Genomic DNA, 20,000 nt, shown 5'->3' with positions numbered 1-20,000 from the left:
TCTGCAGGCAGCCAATGAGGTAGCAGGGAGGTCGGGGGGGGGGGGGGGGGGGGCTAATGTAAGAGCACATGACCCGCTCTGAAGAGCCCATGCTAAATGACTCAGCCCCCCGCCCCCCTAGTGACCTCGGGAGGGGGTGGCATGCGCTGTGCTTCTGCTCAGGGTCTGAGTGTGCTCACATGCACACACACAAAATAGTGCACGCTTATGTCCCCATTTACACTCATTCACACACACACACACACACACACACACACACACACACACACACACACACACACACGTGCAACCATGATTATGCTCACACACTCATTTACACACACACACACACACACACACTCGTGAACCCATGATTTCGCTCACACACTCATTAACACACACACACACACACACACATACATACACACAAACACATACACACACACACACACACACACACACACACACAAACCCATGATTACACTCACACACTCATTAATACACACACACACACACTTGTGCACCCATGATTACGCTCACACACTCATTAACACACACACACACACTCACACAATGAGCCCACGCGGAGGGAGATGGGGGAGGGAGGCTGAGTCTCCTCTCAGCAGCACGCTGGGTGACAGAGCCCGGGCCGCGGCCCGGAGGGGGACCGCACCGTTCCTGCTCTCCTGATGGGGCCCCCGTCCTTCTCTCTGTGGACCCCGGCCCTCGCGACCCCTCTCTTGTGATAATAATTGAATAAAAGAAAAGAAAATGGAATAAAAAATATATATATATATATACAGTATATCTTAAAAAGAAAAGAAAAAAATTGGACTGTTGTCCAGGAGACAATGTTCACAATGAATTAGACTGAGAACAGATTTCTGTATCAGTCAAGTCCTATAATACATACGTTAACACTTATATACTATACTATACTGCATGTTAATCTATACGATTCGATTAGATAGGATGATACCTTTTTCATCCCCTCCCGAGGGACAATGCAGTCGATGCAACAGCAGCACACACTCTAAAACAACAACAGCCACAGTGTAGCTACTCAATGACACACGGGACGGCGGGCCTTGAATGATGTCATCGCAGCGCACTCCGAGCTACCAGCGGTCATGATGTGGTTGAGGCAGTCCCCGGGGGAGTTCAGAGGAGGGGAGGGGCCTCACTCTGCTGCTCTCCTTTCCCTCTTCCTCCTCCCTCCTCCTCCTCCTCCTCCTCCTCACTTCCTGTTGATCACATGCAAGTGGAGCAGAGGCCAGAGGGAGTCTGCTCTTGAATCAACTGACGCGCCGCCCGCACGCTTACACTCCTCCTCCGCCTCACCCCAGCAGCAGCCTGCGTCAGGTTCAGACAGACGCTTGACGCATTGGCTCATAGCAATCGACATCACTCCACCCACCAGGTGTTCCAATCTCTCTCTCTCCCTCTCTCTCTCTCCCCAAACGATGTGTTTTGTGTGATCCCTACGGGACTGGGGTGTGGGAGAGCAGAATCCTCCCCTCAGGCAGGTCACGGCTGGTTCCTTGAGTACGCACATTCTTTGAGGTAGACTGGAAGACTCAGCTGTTTCCAGAGCATCTTACTAATACCTGATGCTTATATAACGACTGGGTTCCACAGCGTTCCTGCTGCTGCTGCTGCTGCAGTTGTTGACCTTTTGTTTTGTTGACGATGACAGTGCTTCTCCCGGTGCTTGTCCGCAAGAGTTTTTGCTGACTTGTTATTCTGATGTGTGGCACTGATACTACGCTACGATCCGTCTGCCATTCCTGCGATGAGTCTTCCTTCCTGCACTTGTGCACGGGCTGTTTTGCCTTGTCCTGCACGGGCTGGACACATAGTTGCTCCAGTAAGGGCTGTACACATGGATGGTTTCCTCACTACATCACTTTTGACCAAAAAAACGATAGTGTTACGTTAGTGGATTTTCAATTCAATTCAATTTTATTTGTAATAATCACAGGTACAGTCTCAAATGGCTCAACAGGGCATATATATATATGACACCCCCCTGACCTTAGCCCCCCAGAAGGCAATAACAAACTCCCTTAATTAGCACGGAAGAAATCTTGAGAATGAACGCAGAGTGGGGGATGGATATACACATACAGTAAAAACTTTTTAAATCGGTGATGGGGTGCTGACCGGTTAGCCAAAAGGAGAGTCCAGAGGAGAGTGTGTCCTTGATGCTGGAGGACCGGGTCTGAGACAATGTGTGATGGAAGTGAGGGGCTTTTCATTATTCATGTTCCCCGTGTCTAACTGGACCGGTTTCCCCCTGACCTCGTTGGGAGGGCACTCGTGCCGCAGGAAGTCACATGATAATGAAGTGGGAAAACGACAAAGAGCTATGGAAACCCCCCCCAAGCAACACAGTCAGCACATGTGCACGCACACACACACACACACACACACACACACACAAGCAAATAAACAAACAAACAAACCAGTTGTTGTCTGTTCCCACTGGTTTGCACATAAGCATGTGGACAGACCAGTGGTGGGCCGTGTATTTTATTATGTTTTGCTTTGAATAAATGTCCTTATGGTTTGATTGATAAGCCCTTTGTGATATGGTAGTGTCAATAAATACTAACTTCTTGGCTGACAGCATTTCAAACCAATGAGATTGTTGGGCTACTCGATGGAGCATTTTCGCTGTCTGAATTCTTTTTTGATGATTGAATTTGATGGTGACGCATTTTTGCTGCATGCTGATTTCAGCAGTCAAAACTCATCACTCACGTGTTTTTTACACTATTTTCACGTCAAACCCTCCTGCGTTATTTTTGACGATGAGGGTTTTTGTCATCTGTCATGAATATCGTGCGCAATCATACAGAACAGATTTCATGGACGTGTTATATTAAATTGCAGTATTACACGATTGTAACCATTATTCAAGATAATAGTATAGTATATTATGCTATTGTAGCCTATATTCTCTGACAAAATGAATGAGGGTGCTTACATGGAGGTCATAGTATTGTGAAAAGGCAATTTGTTTCAAACAAATCCCATTCTCACACAATGTCAACAACAACAGACTCAAAGCCTGTGAGAGATACAACACTCTAAAGACAGAGACATGGATTACATGGCAGCTCCATAAATGACGTACCACTATCGTGCGGCATGACACGATGCTGCGTCACAATTTGACCTCGCACAGCCCAGATCAATGTCATTACAGAGAAACAAGGTCAAACTCACACCAACCAACAACCACATTTACTTCTACAACCGCCAAGCAAGCAGAAATGCCCTCACTAACTGGCCCCCACCTCAGATGACGTCATGCGGAAAATGCTGACATAGGGCGGGTAGGCAAGCCGGAAGGCTCTGGTGTTAATAGGAATACGCCAGCCACAACAGACTCAAAATCGGATTGATTAAAGAATCTGACAATCAACAACATTGTCCCCATTTGCTTCCAAAGCAGAGGGGATTCACTCAAGACACTGAGGGAAGCAATGAAATGATATAGATAAGACTGATGGGAACAGCATTAATGTTGAAAATATGTATAGAGTTATAAAAAATACCTAAATATATTTATTAAAAATATGTATGATGTTTTGATTCCAGGGAAGCAAAGAAGACCTTGCTTCCTCTGAGAAAGACACACACGTTAATGCATCACACAACCACGGTAGTTACACAACTGCTCACTCATGCAAATGCACAGAAATTTGTGACAAACTGTTTGTCACACAAGTTTGCAAGTGCATACGGACACAAATGCACACACACACACACACACACACACACACACACACACACACACACACACACACACACACACACACACACACACACACACACAAAGGAGTCCTGGAAAACATGTCTGTGAGGTCAACACTCCCACAGTGGAAAAAGTACATCAGAAGACCCATAAGCCCCAGTAGCTCACATCACCTCGTCATCATGTCCTCAGAGAGATGGGACACGACGTCACCAAAGGAGAACACCGCGTCATCGTGGAGGCCTGGAGGGATCAGCAGCCTGACCAGCGAGACCCTTCCCTCATCATCCTGGAGAAGCACGGCGGTTACCCCTACGCAGGGGCCTCCTCTGTTGGCGGAACGTCCCGATCAGGGCAGGGGGGGGGGGGGGGGGGGGCGCTTCGGCCAGGACCATAGGTTCCTGGGGGGGGGGGTCCTCCCAGCCACCCACCATGAAGCCCCATCAGGGCCGTAGCCCCTGTGGGTGGTGCTCGGCCTAAACTGAATTAAACATGCACTCATCTCGGAGAGGTTCCCGACCTCAGGTTTTTTCGTACGGTTGTATTCTGTGTCCTATTTTATTTTTAGCTCTCGGTGACCTCATAGCTGGCCGCGGGCTGGCTGTGTGCGATGCATCTATTGGCTGGTGGCAGCCCTGCCTGCACAGGATGTTCCATGAAAAGCGCTTCCCTTGTTTCCTGGAGGAGGCGGACATGGAAGCGGCCCTCTCCCTGGACCACGGTGGTCTATGGAACTATCCCTCTGGAGGTCTAGAGTGAAAGACCCGGTTTATCCCACATTTAAAGCCATCTGTGAACCATTTCTGCTGTGGCACAAGATAAATAATTCAAACCCTTTAACGTTGAGGAGGAAGCAAACATGTGGTGTGTTATGCTAATGCACTAAAACAAAATGGATGGTGTAACCTTTATCTCCAGCCGCCGCTTGGGTTGGATACTTGCATTTCTTGCCGTTTTCTCGAAAACCAAATTGATTTGGATGTTTTTCAGGAGTGTGTGAGCAAAATCTGGGTGAAAGGAGAAGCTAGAGGGATTCACTAATAGATAGACAGAGACAGTGGTAGAGCGAGAGAGAGAGAGAGAGATAGACCGAGACAAAGGTAGAGAGACAGAGAGAGAGACAGAGACAGAGACAGACAGAGTTGTGATGTTGGGTGACATATGGGAGTGTCAAGACACACACACACACACACACACACACACACACACACACACACACACACACACAAACATAATCAGACACACCGACTTGTCGCACACACAAAAATAAACCCACACACAGTGATCTGCAGGCCTGTGGTGGTTGTGGCGGTGACACAGGGGGTGACGGGCTCGTGTCTTAGTGCTGACACGTTTTACCGGCCGCCGCACCGCCTCTCCTCCGTAAACAAGCCAAGACTGCTTCATACACACACCTTAACCACAACCACACACACACACACACACACACACACACACACACACACACACACACACACACACACACACGTGAGCCAGGTGTGTTGATGATTCAGACTCCGCCATCGTCATGGTTGCGGGGACGATACCTGGCTATCTGCCATTGGGAGAAGGATGATGTTTACTTGTGAGGTATTTATAGTTTGTATTTTTAATTTTCGTTGTCCCTCCATGTGGGAGGTTTCTGTCGACGAACAGGATGTTGACCACTTTTTAAACTCGGCCAACTGAATGGCACAACGAGCAACGAGCAATTGTGTGTATGTACACACACACACACACACACACACACACACACACACACACAAACACGGGTAAGGACAACATTAAACAGTCATTAATGATCCGCAGTCAGATGGAACGTCATCTTATCAGACAAGCGGAAAGATTAAAACTAATTCACTACCCAAAAATAATACAATGGAAACGATATGAATAACACACACACACACACACACACACACACACAAATAAGGACATGTAGGAAAAGGTGTTCAAACGCATCACCCCGGGGCTGCATGAGCTGGAAAACATTCCATTCTCGGGTGTCCTGCCCTACCCTCGCGTAACCCCGCCCATCTCCCCCGAAGACGCAAGCTGATTGGTTGCTTGTGAGCAACGATGACGCAGTGCGGGGGGGGGGCACCTGCTCCCAGCTCCACTCCATCCTTAGTCACTCGCTGAGTCCCTATGACACAAAGTAGAACCAGGGGTGTGTGTGTGTGTGTGTGCACATGGATGCACTCAAGGAAGATAAAGTAATGAAAGGGTGGAGGTGGAGGATGTGCATGTGGAAGTAGGATGAAGTGAAAATTAATGGAGAGAGACAGGGAGAGAGACAGGGAGAGAGACAGGGAGACAGGGAGAGAGACAGGGAGACAGTGAGAGAGACAGGGAGACAGGGAGAGAGACAGGGAGAGAGACAGGGAGAGAGACAGGGAGATAGGGAGAGAGACAGGGAGAGAGACAGGGAGACAGGGAGAGAGACAGGGAGAGACAGGGAGAGAGACAGGGAGACAGGGAGAGAGACAGGGAGAGAGACAGGGAGACAGCGAGAGAGACAGGGAGAGAGACAGGGAGAGAGACAGGGAGATAGGGAGAGAGACAGGGAGAGAGACAGGGAGACAGGGAGAGAGACAGGGAGACAGGGAGAGAGACAGGGAAAGAGACAGGGAGAGAGACAGGGAGACAGGGAGAGAGACAGGGAGACAGGGAGAGAGACGGAGAGAGACAGGGAGAGAGACAAGGAGACAGGGAGAGAGACAGGGAGACAGCGAGAGAGACAGGGAGACAGGGAGAGAGACAGGGAGAGAGACAGGGAGACAGCGAGAGAGAGGAACCAGAAACGAGGCCCCGTCATCACGTGACATAACATGAATCCGATGGCGTGGTCGGTGTGTGTGTGTGTGTGTGGGTGACAGGATGACCAAGTTGCTCGGAATGTTGTAGCATGTGTTTACCGTCAATAGGCCTACATGAGTGTGTGAGGCTGTGTGTGTGTGTGTGTGTGTGGTGTGTCTGCAAGGGGAATGAGTGAGCTTGTGTATTTGCGTGTGTGTGTTCAGTGAGTGTCTTTGTCTGTTTTTATGTGTGTGTGTGAGCGTGTGTGTGTTCAGTGAGTGTCTGTCTGATGTATGCATGTGTGTGTGAGCGTGTGCGTGTGTGTGTGCGCATGTGTGTGTGTGAGCATGTGTCTTTGTGTGGTGCTTTAACATGTCTTTCTGTGTGATTGTATAGCTGTGTGTCTGTACATGTGTATGTGTGTGTTGGATTGCTTATATTCCCCCACCATCACTGAACCAGTCATCATTACGGCGACTCTCCTATCCCGCCATTGGTCCGTCGTTCTCAAGGTGACCTCGCTCAAGACGTGAAAACGAGGACGGACAAATCGAGTGTGAAGGTGTGGAATTGAAGATTCATTTTTTAAAAAATAAATAATCCTTCAAATAAAGGCCCTTCCTTCCCTGACCGTATATGGGCAGGCCTTGTCACGGGCGTTGCACAGAGCAGCCCTCTCTCTGGATCCTTAGTCACGCCGCAGCGCTCTCAAGCATTTCCACCATTTGTCTCACGGACCCCTCCACCACGCGTCTCCCCCCGCTCACACACACACACACACACACACACACACACACACACACACACACACACACACCAAGTGTGTGTGTTCGCCACCGCCACCATCGTGTGTCCCGGGGGGCAGGGCTAGGGAGGGGGGGGCGGGGGTTGGTGATGTCATGCGGGCTTCTCAGGTGAAGAGAACCGCCTCATAGCCAATGGGAGAGGACCACGAGTGGCATCTGATAGAGACTGGCCGCTTGGTTCCCTGATTCCCGGACAGACAGACAGACAGACAGACAGACAGACAGACAGAGCTATTAGTTCACTGTATTGCTTTGGATAATGCCCAAAAGGTTTACCCTAAAGAGTGAAAGTAACTGATCTACTTTGAAAAAGTAAACTTTCCTTTTAACATGAATAAAATATATATTTTTGAGGAGATGGAAAGCTGGAGCACAGCAACAGTGGGGGTGAAGGATTTACATCAGGGCTCTCTACAAGTATGGGAGGATGAATAAGTGACGGTGAACACGCCTCGGTATACTGTAGGATACCTCAGGGATCAGCCAGGATTATGTTTAACTTTCACATTCAATGCCAGAAATGTTACGCACATGTAAACACATGTGGTGTGATTCTTTGACTTGAATATAACCGACAGCAGGGTTAGATGATGATCAGAATAATTTTTAGGTGTTGCTCCAAAATGGTGTCGAGTCTGTTCCATTTTATGGCACTTCCATCGTGACATAACACACATATTAATTCCTCATATTATTTTTTAAGAATTAACTGTAATGTGAAAATTAATGAATGAATCAGATGCAGTTTATTCAAATAACCGTGCCATTTAGCTCTTGCTCTCTGTGTATACAGAACTTGTGCGAATGCAGACCGTGTGTATGAATACAGAAAGCTTGTGTGAATTTTTCTTTTTGTTGTATGACAATGTTTATATGTGAAGCACTTTGAGTCTGCCTTGTGTATAAAAGTGCTATATAGATAAAGTTGCCTTGCCTTGACTTGAATGTAGACCATTTGTATGAATGCAGAACCTTTGTGGGAATGCAGACCGTTTGTGTGAATCAGTTTGTTTGAATGTCGTGCTGTGTCACAGACTTAGGAAACAAACCCCAGTCCTTGGGTCCTTTCTCTATTGCCCTCTATGGTTCGGCTCTCTATCTGGTGGTACGCGATCCTCTGGTACCGACAGAATGACTGCCGTTAACAAGCACTACATGGTGGAGGAGAGACAGGGAGGGCAGAAGAAGAGTCAAAAATAGATTCAGACAAGAAGAGTTAGGCCCTGTCCACACAGCTACGATTTTTGTGTAAAAACGCGGAAGTCTTGCCCGTTTGGGCCGACCATCCAGAAGGACCTGGAGTTTTCGGTGCCTTTCGGTGCCTGACGCCATCGCCCCACCTACCAGGTGGGCAACGTTAGATTTCCGTCTAATTCGTTTTTGTTTGATTTGATTTGTATTATTACATAGACAAAGAGACGCGTCAAGCAGTGAGGGTGACTTTAGCAGCCAAAGGGAAATCCTCAACAGAGGGAAAGACGAACATAGACTTATCACACTTTTGACACTCCCCTCAGTCCTAATTTAGAAACTACAACAGACAGACAACAAACAACATGCTAATTGTGTTTGGAGAAGTGACGCCTATACCAGGTCGGACTGGTCGGGCCTGCTCTCTGCCACCTAGGCTCGGCTGACTTGACGTTTAGCAGGGGAATTGCTTTTCCTCCAAAGATAAGCCCTGCTGTGATGTCACATGCCCAGTCGCCCCGGGGACAGTGACTCATGTGGGTCACCGGAGGAACACACACACACACACACACACACACACACATAGACCCACGCAGATGCACACACACAAACGTAAACCCCATCATGCTGGCCCCACTTAGCATACATAACAACAACTATGATATTTAATATGTAAAGGAGCACAGCATTACCAATGTAGCATAGCAACATCTACTATACCCGTTCCTATGTAGCATAGCAACACCTGCTACACCATTTCCTATGTAGCATAGCAACAGCTACTACACCATTTCCTATGTAGCATAGCAACAGCTGCTACACCATTTCCTATGTAGCATAGCAACACCTGCTACACCATTTCCTATGTAGCATAGCAACAGCTACTACACCATTTCCTATGTATCATAGCAACAGCTACTACACCATTTCCTATTCAGCATAGCAACAGCTACTACACCATTTCCTATTTAGCATAGCAACATCTGCTATACCATTTGCTATGTAGCATAGCAACATCTCCTATACTAGACGGTATGTATCCCAGTAGGGTTCTTTCCTCTATCGCACTGCGGGGACAGTAATTGCTTGTTCCTCCTATTGCTTGGCAATAGGCTGGAGGTTGCGCGTGCCAATATGACAATAAAACAACAACACCACCACCACCACCACCAACATGTAGATGGCACTCCATGGCTATGAGTCATGTGTCAGCGAGGAGGCTGGGAATAGCTCCCCCTGGGTGAGATACTCCTTCACCCAGCAGACCGGGCTGCCTTCCTGCTCCTCACTGCCAGGATCTCCTGTCAGCAGCCTTTTAATTAGGAGGTGTGGACCAGCACACATTTTATATTCTTATCGAGATACAGGACATTTGTTGTTGACTGGGAGGAGGGAGCGGGGAGGGGGGGGGGGGGGGGGGGGGGGGGGGATCGACGCCTACTCATTCTGTTGCTTTGGGGAACCCATGCAATGACGTTTTTGCAATTTTTGGATGTGTTGTTTTGGGGTTTTAGCCAACATGAAAAGGCTTAATTAGTGATCACTGGCGACATGCTGAATTTAAATAATTTGTGACTCCCACATGGAGTCCAAAGTCTGCTCACCATGGAAACCCACCAAGTAAATACTTTTTGATAAGTGATGGACTTCTATTGGAGAAATAGACTTTTAAACATTCAGCACATGTAGCACATTCATCAACACATGATACTTGCTTACTTATAATGGTTATTTATGGCTTACAAAAAGCATATATCTATATATATCTTTGCATCACATATCATTCATAGCCATATGTCCATGTCCAAGTACAATAATCATTCAATAATTGTCGTCGTGTGCACCCTAGCGGTGAGGTATGATTATTGTCAAGTTCGCTATTTTGTAGCCCAGGGACGAGCCAGATTGTTTGCCATGCTTCTAGTTTTTCATGGTAGGCCTACTTTCAGTCACTGTCATGGTAAAAATGATTACCACAAACCAGACGTTCAGGCGAGCAAAAGTTGATGTTTTGTGCATTTATCTGCAATACTGCGATCAGTCGAAGGATAATAACGTACCGGTGATGACTTGTACTGGTGTTGTGGATGGTTCGAGGATCGATCTGAACGTCCCGGTCTTGCCCCTAGGTGGCAGCATCGGATTACATTTAAGCCCCGGGAGTTATCTTTATATTTTATGAGTTGCACCAGCTCCAAAGAATTAAATATTTTTAAAAAAATACCTACATATAAAGTCTTTCAGCAATCATTTAACCATTTTACCATGGCTGACAAGTAACCGTAGAACTTGGTGGGTGGTATTTGTTTCCCATTACATCAACATTACATAGCGTTTCTATGAAGTTATTATCCCATTGTAAATCTCATTGAAAACGAAATAGCAGCAGGAAAACAATCCTCAACAAGCAGAGCATGTGCTCTCTGGGACACATGCAGTGATTTAACACAGGGTGATTCCCGTACTGCTCTGTGGTTTTGTACGACTTGGGAGGTTGTGAATATATTTTCCTTTTTTCTTTCAAAGGAAGCAGCCCAACGCTTGATGATAGTATAAAATGTGGTGGATAATATGATTTACTGCTCGTAACTCCTGCGGCTAGATGCCTTGCACACATTTATACAGATTTTTTTTTTTTTTTTGTGTGTGTGTGTGTGTGTGTGCTTACGTGCGTGCGTGCATGCGTGCGCGCATGGGAGAGCCTTTTATTTGTCGCATGCATAGATTACATGTTTCTATGCGTCTAGTTCCCGCAAAACAGCCAATCTGAAGAACAGGTTATACTTATGTCCACATTAAATGAACATAAAACATGTTAACTATGCATAACTGTCTTTTGCTTCGTGTGTTTTGTTATCCCCAGACCACCAAATATGTTATTGCATGCTGTGAGATCTGCAGCCAGAGTCAGATGAATCACCACAAGACAAGTTTGACAATCTTGTTTTTTTTTTATTTTATTTAAGTATTGCATCTTCAACAAACACGTCTAGTAACCATCAGAGTGCATGTTTTTCAAGAGATGGCCACACGTTCAGAACAACAGGGAAGACCCCTTTAGTGGGACTGCTTGTTTCGGTGGTCTGTTTGGACTAAAAGGAACCAGGCATTACCGATCTCCCAACCTCAAATCTCCCATGAAAGCCCACAAGACACCCATTTCGTCTCCTCTCTCACCAGGCTGCAAAGCAAATCCTCCCCCCCCCCCACCGCCCCCTTCTCCCTCCCTATTTCCCAAATATCAAAAATACCACCACCCTCCACCCAGGACTAATGCCAAGCCAAACAGAGGGGGAAAAGCTCACTTAGCCATGTGGGATCTTTCAAAGCTATGTCCCACCATTTGACTCTGCAGCGCTGGCAGAACATGAGAGAGAGAGGGAACAATCGGTGGGGCTGTGACTATCCCGGTCAGAGACCTCAGTGCAATTCACAGCCCGGTCCACCAGGTGCTCAGGGTCAGTGTCACTTTAAACAGAGAACACGCAATTGAAACCCGACAGGCCTACAATATATCCATATAGCCTTTATTTCAAAATCATCAGAAATGAAAGAAAAAATGAACATAAAATAAAATAAAATCCATACGACTGAAACTTTCCAGCGTTCACAAGGTATTAAGTGGAGCTTGATCTTCACACAGTTCCAGTCCATCCGTCTGTCACAGCCTCAGTAAGGACATTAAATAAACGACTGCAGACAAAAACACAGGAGAGACACCCCGGGTTACACATTAGTGGATGAGATCCGTAGTCCTTTGTATCGTCCCACCTGCAGGCCGAAAAGGGTGGGGCGTTGTTTGCCACATAGGGCAGAATTAGCACAGGAAGTCTAGATAATGGTACAGGAGAAGTAAACACGGTTTACTGCTGTGGGCCCGTCCACTATGTGACTTGTGCAGTGTTCCCCACCCCTTTTGCAGTGCCGCGGGCGGCTCCTCATCAGGGAAACCCGACCCAAGGGTTAGGGCGGGGGGGGGGGGAGGGGGGGTGGGAGAAGAAGCAGGGGGTAGTCAAACATGGGCCCTGTTCTCTCAACTTCAGCTGCAGCTTCATAAAACCAACAGAGGAGAAGCTACAAACAAAACAAGAGGAAGTGGATTTACTGCGAGTGGCTGGAGAGAAAAGCAAGTGGATCATATTAAATAATAAAATGTACAGACAGAGAGTCGACGAGAGGGAGAGAGAGGGAGAGGGAGAGGGAGAGAGAGAGAGAGAGAGAGATGTTCTGAGGTGGTTTTGGCATTGTTTTGTTTTTGTGTTTGCTGCGGGAGACAGAGCACCGTAGCGGTGACTTTTTGATTCTGTGCCGAGTCCCAAAAACGTCACCACAGCTCTACAGAGAGCTTAGACAACCAGACACCTCTAATGATGCCCCCCCCCACCCCCCCTGGGAGAACGAGGGTCTGTGCCTCCAAAAAGGGAGTCCCTTGCAGTAAGACACATGTTGTCCACTAAAAACATCTAATAGAGAATGTGATCCTCAAACATAACGAGGACAGTGGAGTTTTAGACTCCTTGTATTTGAGTGGTAGCCAATTACCATGGGGATGCATCGTGCCTTGTCTGGAGATGGCCTCCACCCTGACCCCTTAGAGTATTTGTCTTGGTTACGCCAACAACAACACAAAGAGCCTACAGCTTTTGAATGGGCAAAAGGGAAGAAAGATGTCCGGAAAACCACGAGAAATGGCAGAAAAGCTTCACCTGGCGAATGCTTGGTTTTCATGGAGGGAGTTTCGGTCTCACTGGGTGACCCCTGGTTTCTTACTAACGGTGGAGGTTTGGGGGTCACTTTGGGAGCCGGACTGTTTGGGACTCGGGGTGGGGGGGGGACAAGGCTGTGGATGTTTTAAAGAGACAAGGCTCCCACTACAGCAGCTTTGGGGGCACAGTTACATTTCAAGTGTCCATCAAATAAAAGAATAGGAAAATAAAATAAAATAAAAATGGCTACATAGTTTTTTTTCTCTCCCCCAGACACCCACCCCTTTAAAAAAAAAAAAAAAAAGAAGAATCCCCAACATATACAATACTTAAAATAAGGAATGGAAACTAAAGAGGGGTGAAATAAGACAAACATAATAAGTTAACCTCCCTCCCATTGTTTGTGGAGGAATTGTCAAAATAAATATTTAAAAAGTAAATTCAGATTTTTTTTGTATATATATATATTTTTTACATTTAGAGTTGTTAAAAAGAGGTGGAAATGAAATATATCTTTATACGTTTATATAAGGAAAAAACGAATAATTCAGCTTGAAGTGCAATATGGAAAAGACCTCAGAAACACATTTGGGGTCGGGACAAGTTACCATCTTGAAAAAAGTGTTCTGACATCATCATCTGCCCCTTCCCTCCTCCCCCACACAGCTCTGAGCTCTGCTCCACACGCCACCATTAGTGGAATGCCTTACACGTTTTAAAAGGTTGAATACGATTGATAATAAATAAATTAAAAAGGACATGCCCACACAGAGGCGATAATCAGAAGTCTTTTTTTCGAGTTCTCCTTTCACGACTAGAGAGAGGGTGTTGTTCAGTTTCGTTTTGCTAACGCCTTGTAGATATATAGAGAGATTTTTTTTTTTCGGGGAGCAGCTACAAAATGTGTAACCTTTGAACGTTTAAAACCAGCAAAAAGGAACTAAGTAATACTGTCCATGCCACATCCACTGCCACTCTTGACGAAGATAAAATCTTTCCAAAAATATAATTTAAAATGCACAATAGACACGGAACAAACAGCAACAGAGGCAATAGTTCTACCAATGAGCTTCTACCATTTTTTTTTAACTCCTTTTTTTCATCTTTAATTTATTAAGCTATTTGTATATATGTACAGAAAAATAAACAAGCAAATCGAATTGCTCTTTTGGACGGTCGTGAATGCGGGTGCTTGTCTTCAGAGAGAGAATGAAGGAAAACAGCCCAAAACTGCCAAGGCTTGAACAGAGAGAATAACCTGCAGGGACTACCAGTTATTGCTTGTTACTGCTGGAAAAGGGATGTACTGTAGATCTATGTCAACATTGTCAATGTTGTCCTGTTGTCTGCTCTCATTAGGATGTGTGGGGTTTGTATTGTGCCAGTTTCTATGGACAGCTGGAGACGAGTAGGCATAGCTTGTTGGTAGCTGCTTGTCAAGGGAAACAAAAAACCCCACACACACGCGCACACACACACACACACACACGCATACTGTGCACTCTGAAAACGCACGGAGCACCCACATTTCTCGGGAATGTATGTATGTACTGTATATCATTTATATACTATATAGAATGTTCTCCCCTCCCCGTATATATTTTTTTGATTCGTTTTTTCTTCCTCCAGGCTTGGTTGGTAACCACGGCGACCAGGGCGGTCCCTAGCTATCGAAGCTATCGCTGCACGTGTGCAGAGAGAGAGACGTTTTCCTCCCCTCCCGGTTCGGCGTTGTGTCACGATAGCACCAGTTCGAGTGTCCAGGCCGCGGTGACGAAAGACAATAAGACGATGGATGTTCAAATGAAAAAAGATAAATCAACCAAAAAAAACGTTCAACAGAGCCAGAAGATGTCGACATGGCAGGACCCCCCCCCCCCCTGGGTGAGGATAGGGGGACCCCTTCTCACCTCCAGACCCTCCCCCCACATGGGGGCGGACACACAGAGGAAGGAGGGCTGGGGGGGTGGACTAAAAGTAGAATCATTCCAAAGACGATGGTAAGTGCATGTCTGCTTTAAAAACATGGGGGTGTGGGGTTTGGGGGGGGGGGGGGTTGAGATCAGATGATGGAGGTTTCGTGGAACGATCGCCCCTCAAAACAAAATTCATCAAAAAAGACACCATTCCCTCATCGGATCATCGGTGGGCCGTTCAAATCCTAGTCAATAGTCGGTGTTCTCCCAGTAGCCAGGTTCTCTCTAGTCTCCCTCTGAAGAGACCAAACTGCAGTTTGAACAACTCTGTGGGCGTGGGCTCTGTGATTGGTCGACCGCTGGCTGGGGGTGGGGGTGAAAGGTGGAGGGCCCCCTACAGGTCCGGCCCCGGGGGGCGCACCGGGGTTCGTGGAGAGAGTCTGGGTGGAGGGAGGGGTCAGGCAAACACTGCCTCCGGGCGTTGGTGTTGAACACGCCAGTGTGGCGTCTGCTGGGTGCGTGCTGAGCGTGGGGCCGGGATAGGAGGGACCCATGAAGGGACGGCAGGGTGGACGGAAGGCTGAGTGGACCGATGGATGGAATAGGATAGATAGGTGTGGAGGAGCGGTGTGGCTGCTGGGCCAGGTGGGGTGGTTGGGCGGGTAGTGGTGGTGTTGGTGGTGGTGGTGGTGGTGGTGGAGGAGGGCGAGAGGAGAGGGCGAGAGGAGGGGCGACGGTTCTAGGAGCTGAAGGCCAGCTTGACGCTGCAGGAGGAGTAGCCCTCGTCGCTGGCCAGGCTCTGCAGGCTGCTGTGGTCGTCCAGGTCGCTGGTGCTGGCCGTGCTGACGCTGTCCAGCTCTCCGTGGGAGAACTCTGTGCTTTCCACGTCCACTTCAATCTCCTCCTCTGCAAAGGGAAAGCAGGCCAACGTTGGTTAATTTAACATGTTAAGTTAAGGTAACATTTTTTACAAAAAGGTCCAACTCATAGATGATGTGAGTTGGACCTTTGAGTTGGATGATATGATGATATAATGATATAATATGCTGTGTACTGTGTAGCGCCTGGTGCTAGGTACCATGTAGCGCCTAATGCTAGGTATAATGTAGCACCTGGTGCTAGGTACCATGTAGCGCCTAATGCTAGGTATAATGTAGCACCTGGTGCTAGGTACCATGTAGCACCTGGTGCTAGGTACCATGTAGCGCCTAATGCTAGGTATAATGTAGCACCTGGTGCTAGGTACCATGTAGCGCCTAATGCTAGGTATAATGTAGCACCTGGTGCTAGGTACCATGTAGCACCTAATGCTAGGTATAATGTAGCACCTGGTGCTAGGTACCACGTAGCGCCTAATGCTAGGTATAACGTAGCACCTGGTGCTAGGTACCATGTAGCGCCTAATGCTAGGTATAACGTAGCACCTGGTGCTAGGTACCACATAGCGCCTAATGCTAGGTATAACGTAGCACCTGGTGCTAGGTACCACATAGCGCCTAATGCTAGGTATTATGTAGCACCTGGTGCTAGGTACCACGTAGCGCCTAATGCTAGGTATAATGTAGCACCTGGGTGCTAGGTACCACGTAGCGCTAATGCTAGGTATAATGTAGCACCTGGTGCTAGGTACCATGTAGCACCTAATGCTAGGTATAATGTAGCACCTGGTGCTAGGTACCATGTAGCGCCTAATGCTAGGTACCACGTAGCGCCTGGTGCTAGGTACCACGTAGCGCCTAATGCTAGGTATAACATAGCACCTGGTGCTAGGTACCACGTAGCGCCTAATGCTAGGTATAACATAGCACCTGGTGCTAGGTACCACGTAGCGCCTAATGCTAGGTATAATGTAGCACCTGGTGCTAGGTACCACGTAGCGCCTAATGCTAGGTATAATGTAGCACCTGGTGCTAGGTACCATGTAGCGCCTAATGCTAGGTATAATGTAGCACCTGGTGCTAGGTACCATGTAGCGCCTAATGCTAGGTATAATGTAGCACCTGGTGCTAGGTACCACGTAGCGCCTAATGCTAGGTATAATGTAGCACCTGGTGCTAGGTACCAGGTGCTTTGTAGCGTCTAGTGCTAGCTGCTAGGTGCTCTGTAGAGCCAGCAGGGCCTGGCAGTGCTCCAGGTACCTGGGTCGGAGTCAGAGCGGTCGGAGCAGAGGGTGGAGCCCACGCTGTCCATGCGTATCCGCTCCCCGTCCCCGGAGCCACTAGGGGCCCCTGTGCCACCCGGGGCCCCTGTGCCCCCAGCTAGCAGGTCCAGCTGCCTCTGGAGGTGCCTCTGCTCCCGCTCCAGGGACTCCAGCTGGTACTGGCTCTTCCTGTCCGCGTCTTCAAGTTTCTGAGGGCGAGCGAGAGAGAGAGAGCGAGAGAGAGAGAGAGAAAGAGAATGGCATGATAATTAAAACCTTACCTAGCAGGACTACAAGTAAGCCATTTTTTGTACGGCTAGTGGCATTATCACAGACGTATGTATCTGCATCTTCTAGTAACCTCCAGCCTCATCCTCCCTAGGGGTGAGCCATTAGTTCTTACATCTGATTATATGTATAACCGTTTAGCCTTTGTTCCCAACATGACCCTTTGATTAAGCTTTTGTTTAAAAACCTTAATGTTGAACCAACATTAAGCTGAGCTAAATGCACAGTGAACGTACAAAACAACCTTTGACATAATGACACCCTGAACACAGCTTAGCCCCAGCAGTATTAAGAGCATCTGGCCCGTGCGCCGCACAGAGGGTCTGCAACGCACGGCAGTGAAGCATTGAACGTCCGCACGTATTCTCTTAGGACGGGCCGCCTGAACGTGCCAAGCGGCAGCGTTTACAACTAGCCACACCTCGGCCAACGCCCACGTCTTTAACCGGGCTGCCTTTCTGAAGGCAGTGCTGCTCTAGCGTCCAGCCCCCACACCCAAGACACTTCCTGCCGCCCCGTCGAGTGACGACAAGCTCCGCCCGGATCGTTTTACGGCGGGCGGTGGCGTTCCGGGCGCGGCGTCCTGCCCAGAAGGGGCTCCCGGGGACCTGGGGGCCCGGGCCTCGGGTTCGCGGCAGTGGGGGGGAGGGGGGGGGGTTGGGGGGCCTGGTTACCTTTATGTGTGCTTTGGCTTTGTTGAGCAGGCCCAGGGTGGTGTGGCGGTTACAGTCCGGTCCCAGAGGAATGAGGCCTTCAACCTCTCCAGACACAGACGCAGGTGAGCCCGCCTGTAGCAACGAGGGAGGGGGGGGGGAGGGAGAGGGAGAGAGAGAGAGAGAGAGAGAGGGAGAGATTTAGTGATGATATCTTCCACAGGCACTTGAATGGTCCCATTGTGGTAGCTCAGAGTCATTTACAGCAGACCAATTACACCTAGACCCGCACATGTACTCTTTCCCTTTATTCCTTCAGGCCCGCAGATTAAGAGAGTGCTGCTGGGGGGAGGGGGGGGGGGGGGGGATCAATAGCATACATGCTACGGACACTTTCCTTTGAGTTGTTCGTTTTCCCTCCTACACTTCAAGAGCTTGGCGATGAGTGGGTGGGGGGGGCATATTCGAGAAAAAAAACAGTTTCAGTCTCCAGCCCACCCACCACTATCGCCACCTAACACAACAACACCTTCACAAGCCCCTTGCAAACACAGATCTTGCCGTATCGCCCACAGAACAATCCATCATGACGCTTGCCTTGCTTTTCTTTAGGAAGCACACAAAGCCGGCCCCCCGCCCCCCCCCACACACACACACACACACACACACACACACACACACACACACACACACACACACACACACACACACACACACACACACACACACACACACACACACACACACACACACACACACACTCCCCCCGTGGCCTTCAGGAATCAGAGGCATGACGTGGAACTGGAAATCCTCCACTGCCTTCATTCTGTACATCGTGTCTACTGGGACAGGCTCCTCCTCTGCCACAACCTCTGTTTCCACCGTACACTGACTCCAAACTTTACCGTCGTCTTTTTACAAGGACGTGCAATCGGCTTTGATACCGCCCTTGCTGCTGGCTTAAAGGAGGAACCACCACAATGCCACCTCCGTTCTGTGGCGTGCGCTTGCTACAGAAGGTGTGACGGCATAACGCGGGCAACATTCCTGCGTCGAGCAGGCTTTTTCTTTTAAAAGGGGCTAGACATGCACACACACACACACACACACACACACTATCAGCCCTGGTCCTGTGTCTGCAGACAGGAGATATATCAGCGCTGCTAATGGCCCCATAGTTGAGAGGTGAAGGCAGATAATTGAGGTTATAACACAATCAGCACTCCATTAGCAAATGGGGCTCCTCTCCCAGCTGGTTCTGAGGGGGGAGAATGACAACACAACACTCAGCTGGAACCATGCAGACCCGAGCCCAGGTATGGGACTTAAGCCCGGGTAGGGCTTGAGTCCGGGTTGACTGGCCCATTTGGCAGATGACCCTAGATTAGACCTGGAGGTTATCGTGTCTGCTATGCTAAGGCAGGCTCGCTAGACTTAATACTTGACATGTGGTGTGCAGAGTCGCTTGGGGGCTAGCTGTAGAGTAGTGTGTGTGTGTGTGCGTGTGTGCGTGTGTGTGTGTGTGTGCTATGAGGTTAGCTGTTAAAGAGATAAGAAACGTTGAAGTGAGACAACTTGCAATCCTGTCGAAAGGCCAATGAATGTGATACATTATAATGCTATGCGTGAGTTGTGTATGTATGTATGTATGTATGTATATGTGTGTGTGAGAGAGAGAGAGAGAGAGAGAGAGAGAGAGAGAGAGAGAGAGAGAGAGAGAGAGAGAGAGAGAGAGAGGAGAGAGAGAGAGAGAGAGAGA

The 20,000-nt window shown here is 48.4% G+C and overlaps 1 protein-coding gene across 1 annotated transcript in view; it reads right to left on the bottom strand.

The window, feature by feature from the left end:
- Positions 1-12,517: 12,517 nt before the first annotated feature.
- Positions 12,518-20,000, bottom strand: part of mxi1 (max interactor 1, dimerization protein) — a 27,107-nt gene continuing 19,624 nt past the window's right edge. Inside the window, 4 exon segments of the mRNA XM_084465885.1 lie at positions 12,518-16,066; positions 17,299-17,509; positions 18,263-18,339; positions 18,342-18,376. Coding sequence (XP_084322011.1) covers positions 15,900-16,066; positions 17,299-17,509; positions 18,263-18,339; positions 18,342-18,376 — 490 coding nt within the window. The 3' untranslated portion in view covers positions 12,518-15,899.

Source organism: Micromesistius poutassou (genome assembly GCF_964030765.1).
Source record: "Micromesistius poutassou genome assembly, chromosome: 3".
Classification (NCBI taxonomy): Eukaryota; Metazoa; Chordata; class Actinopteri; order Gadiformes; family Gadidae; genus Micromesistius; species Micromesistius poutassou.
This window is presented reverse-complemented; position numbering and strand designations above follow the sequence as displayed.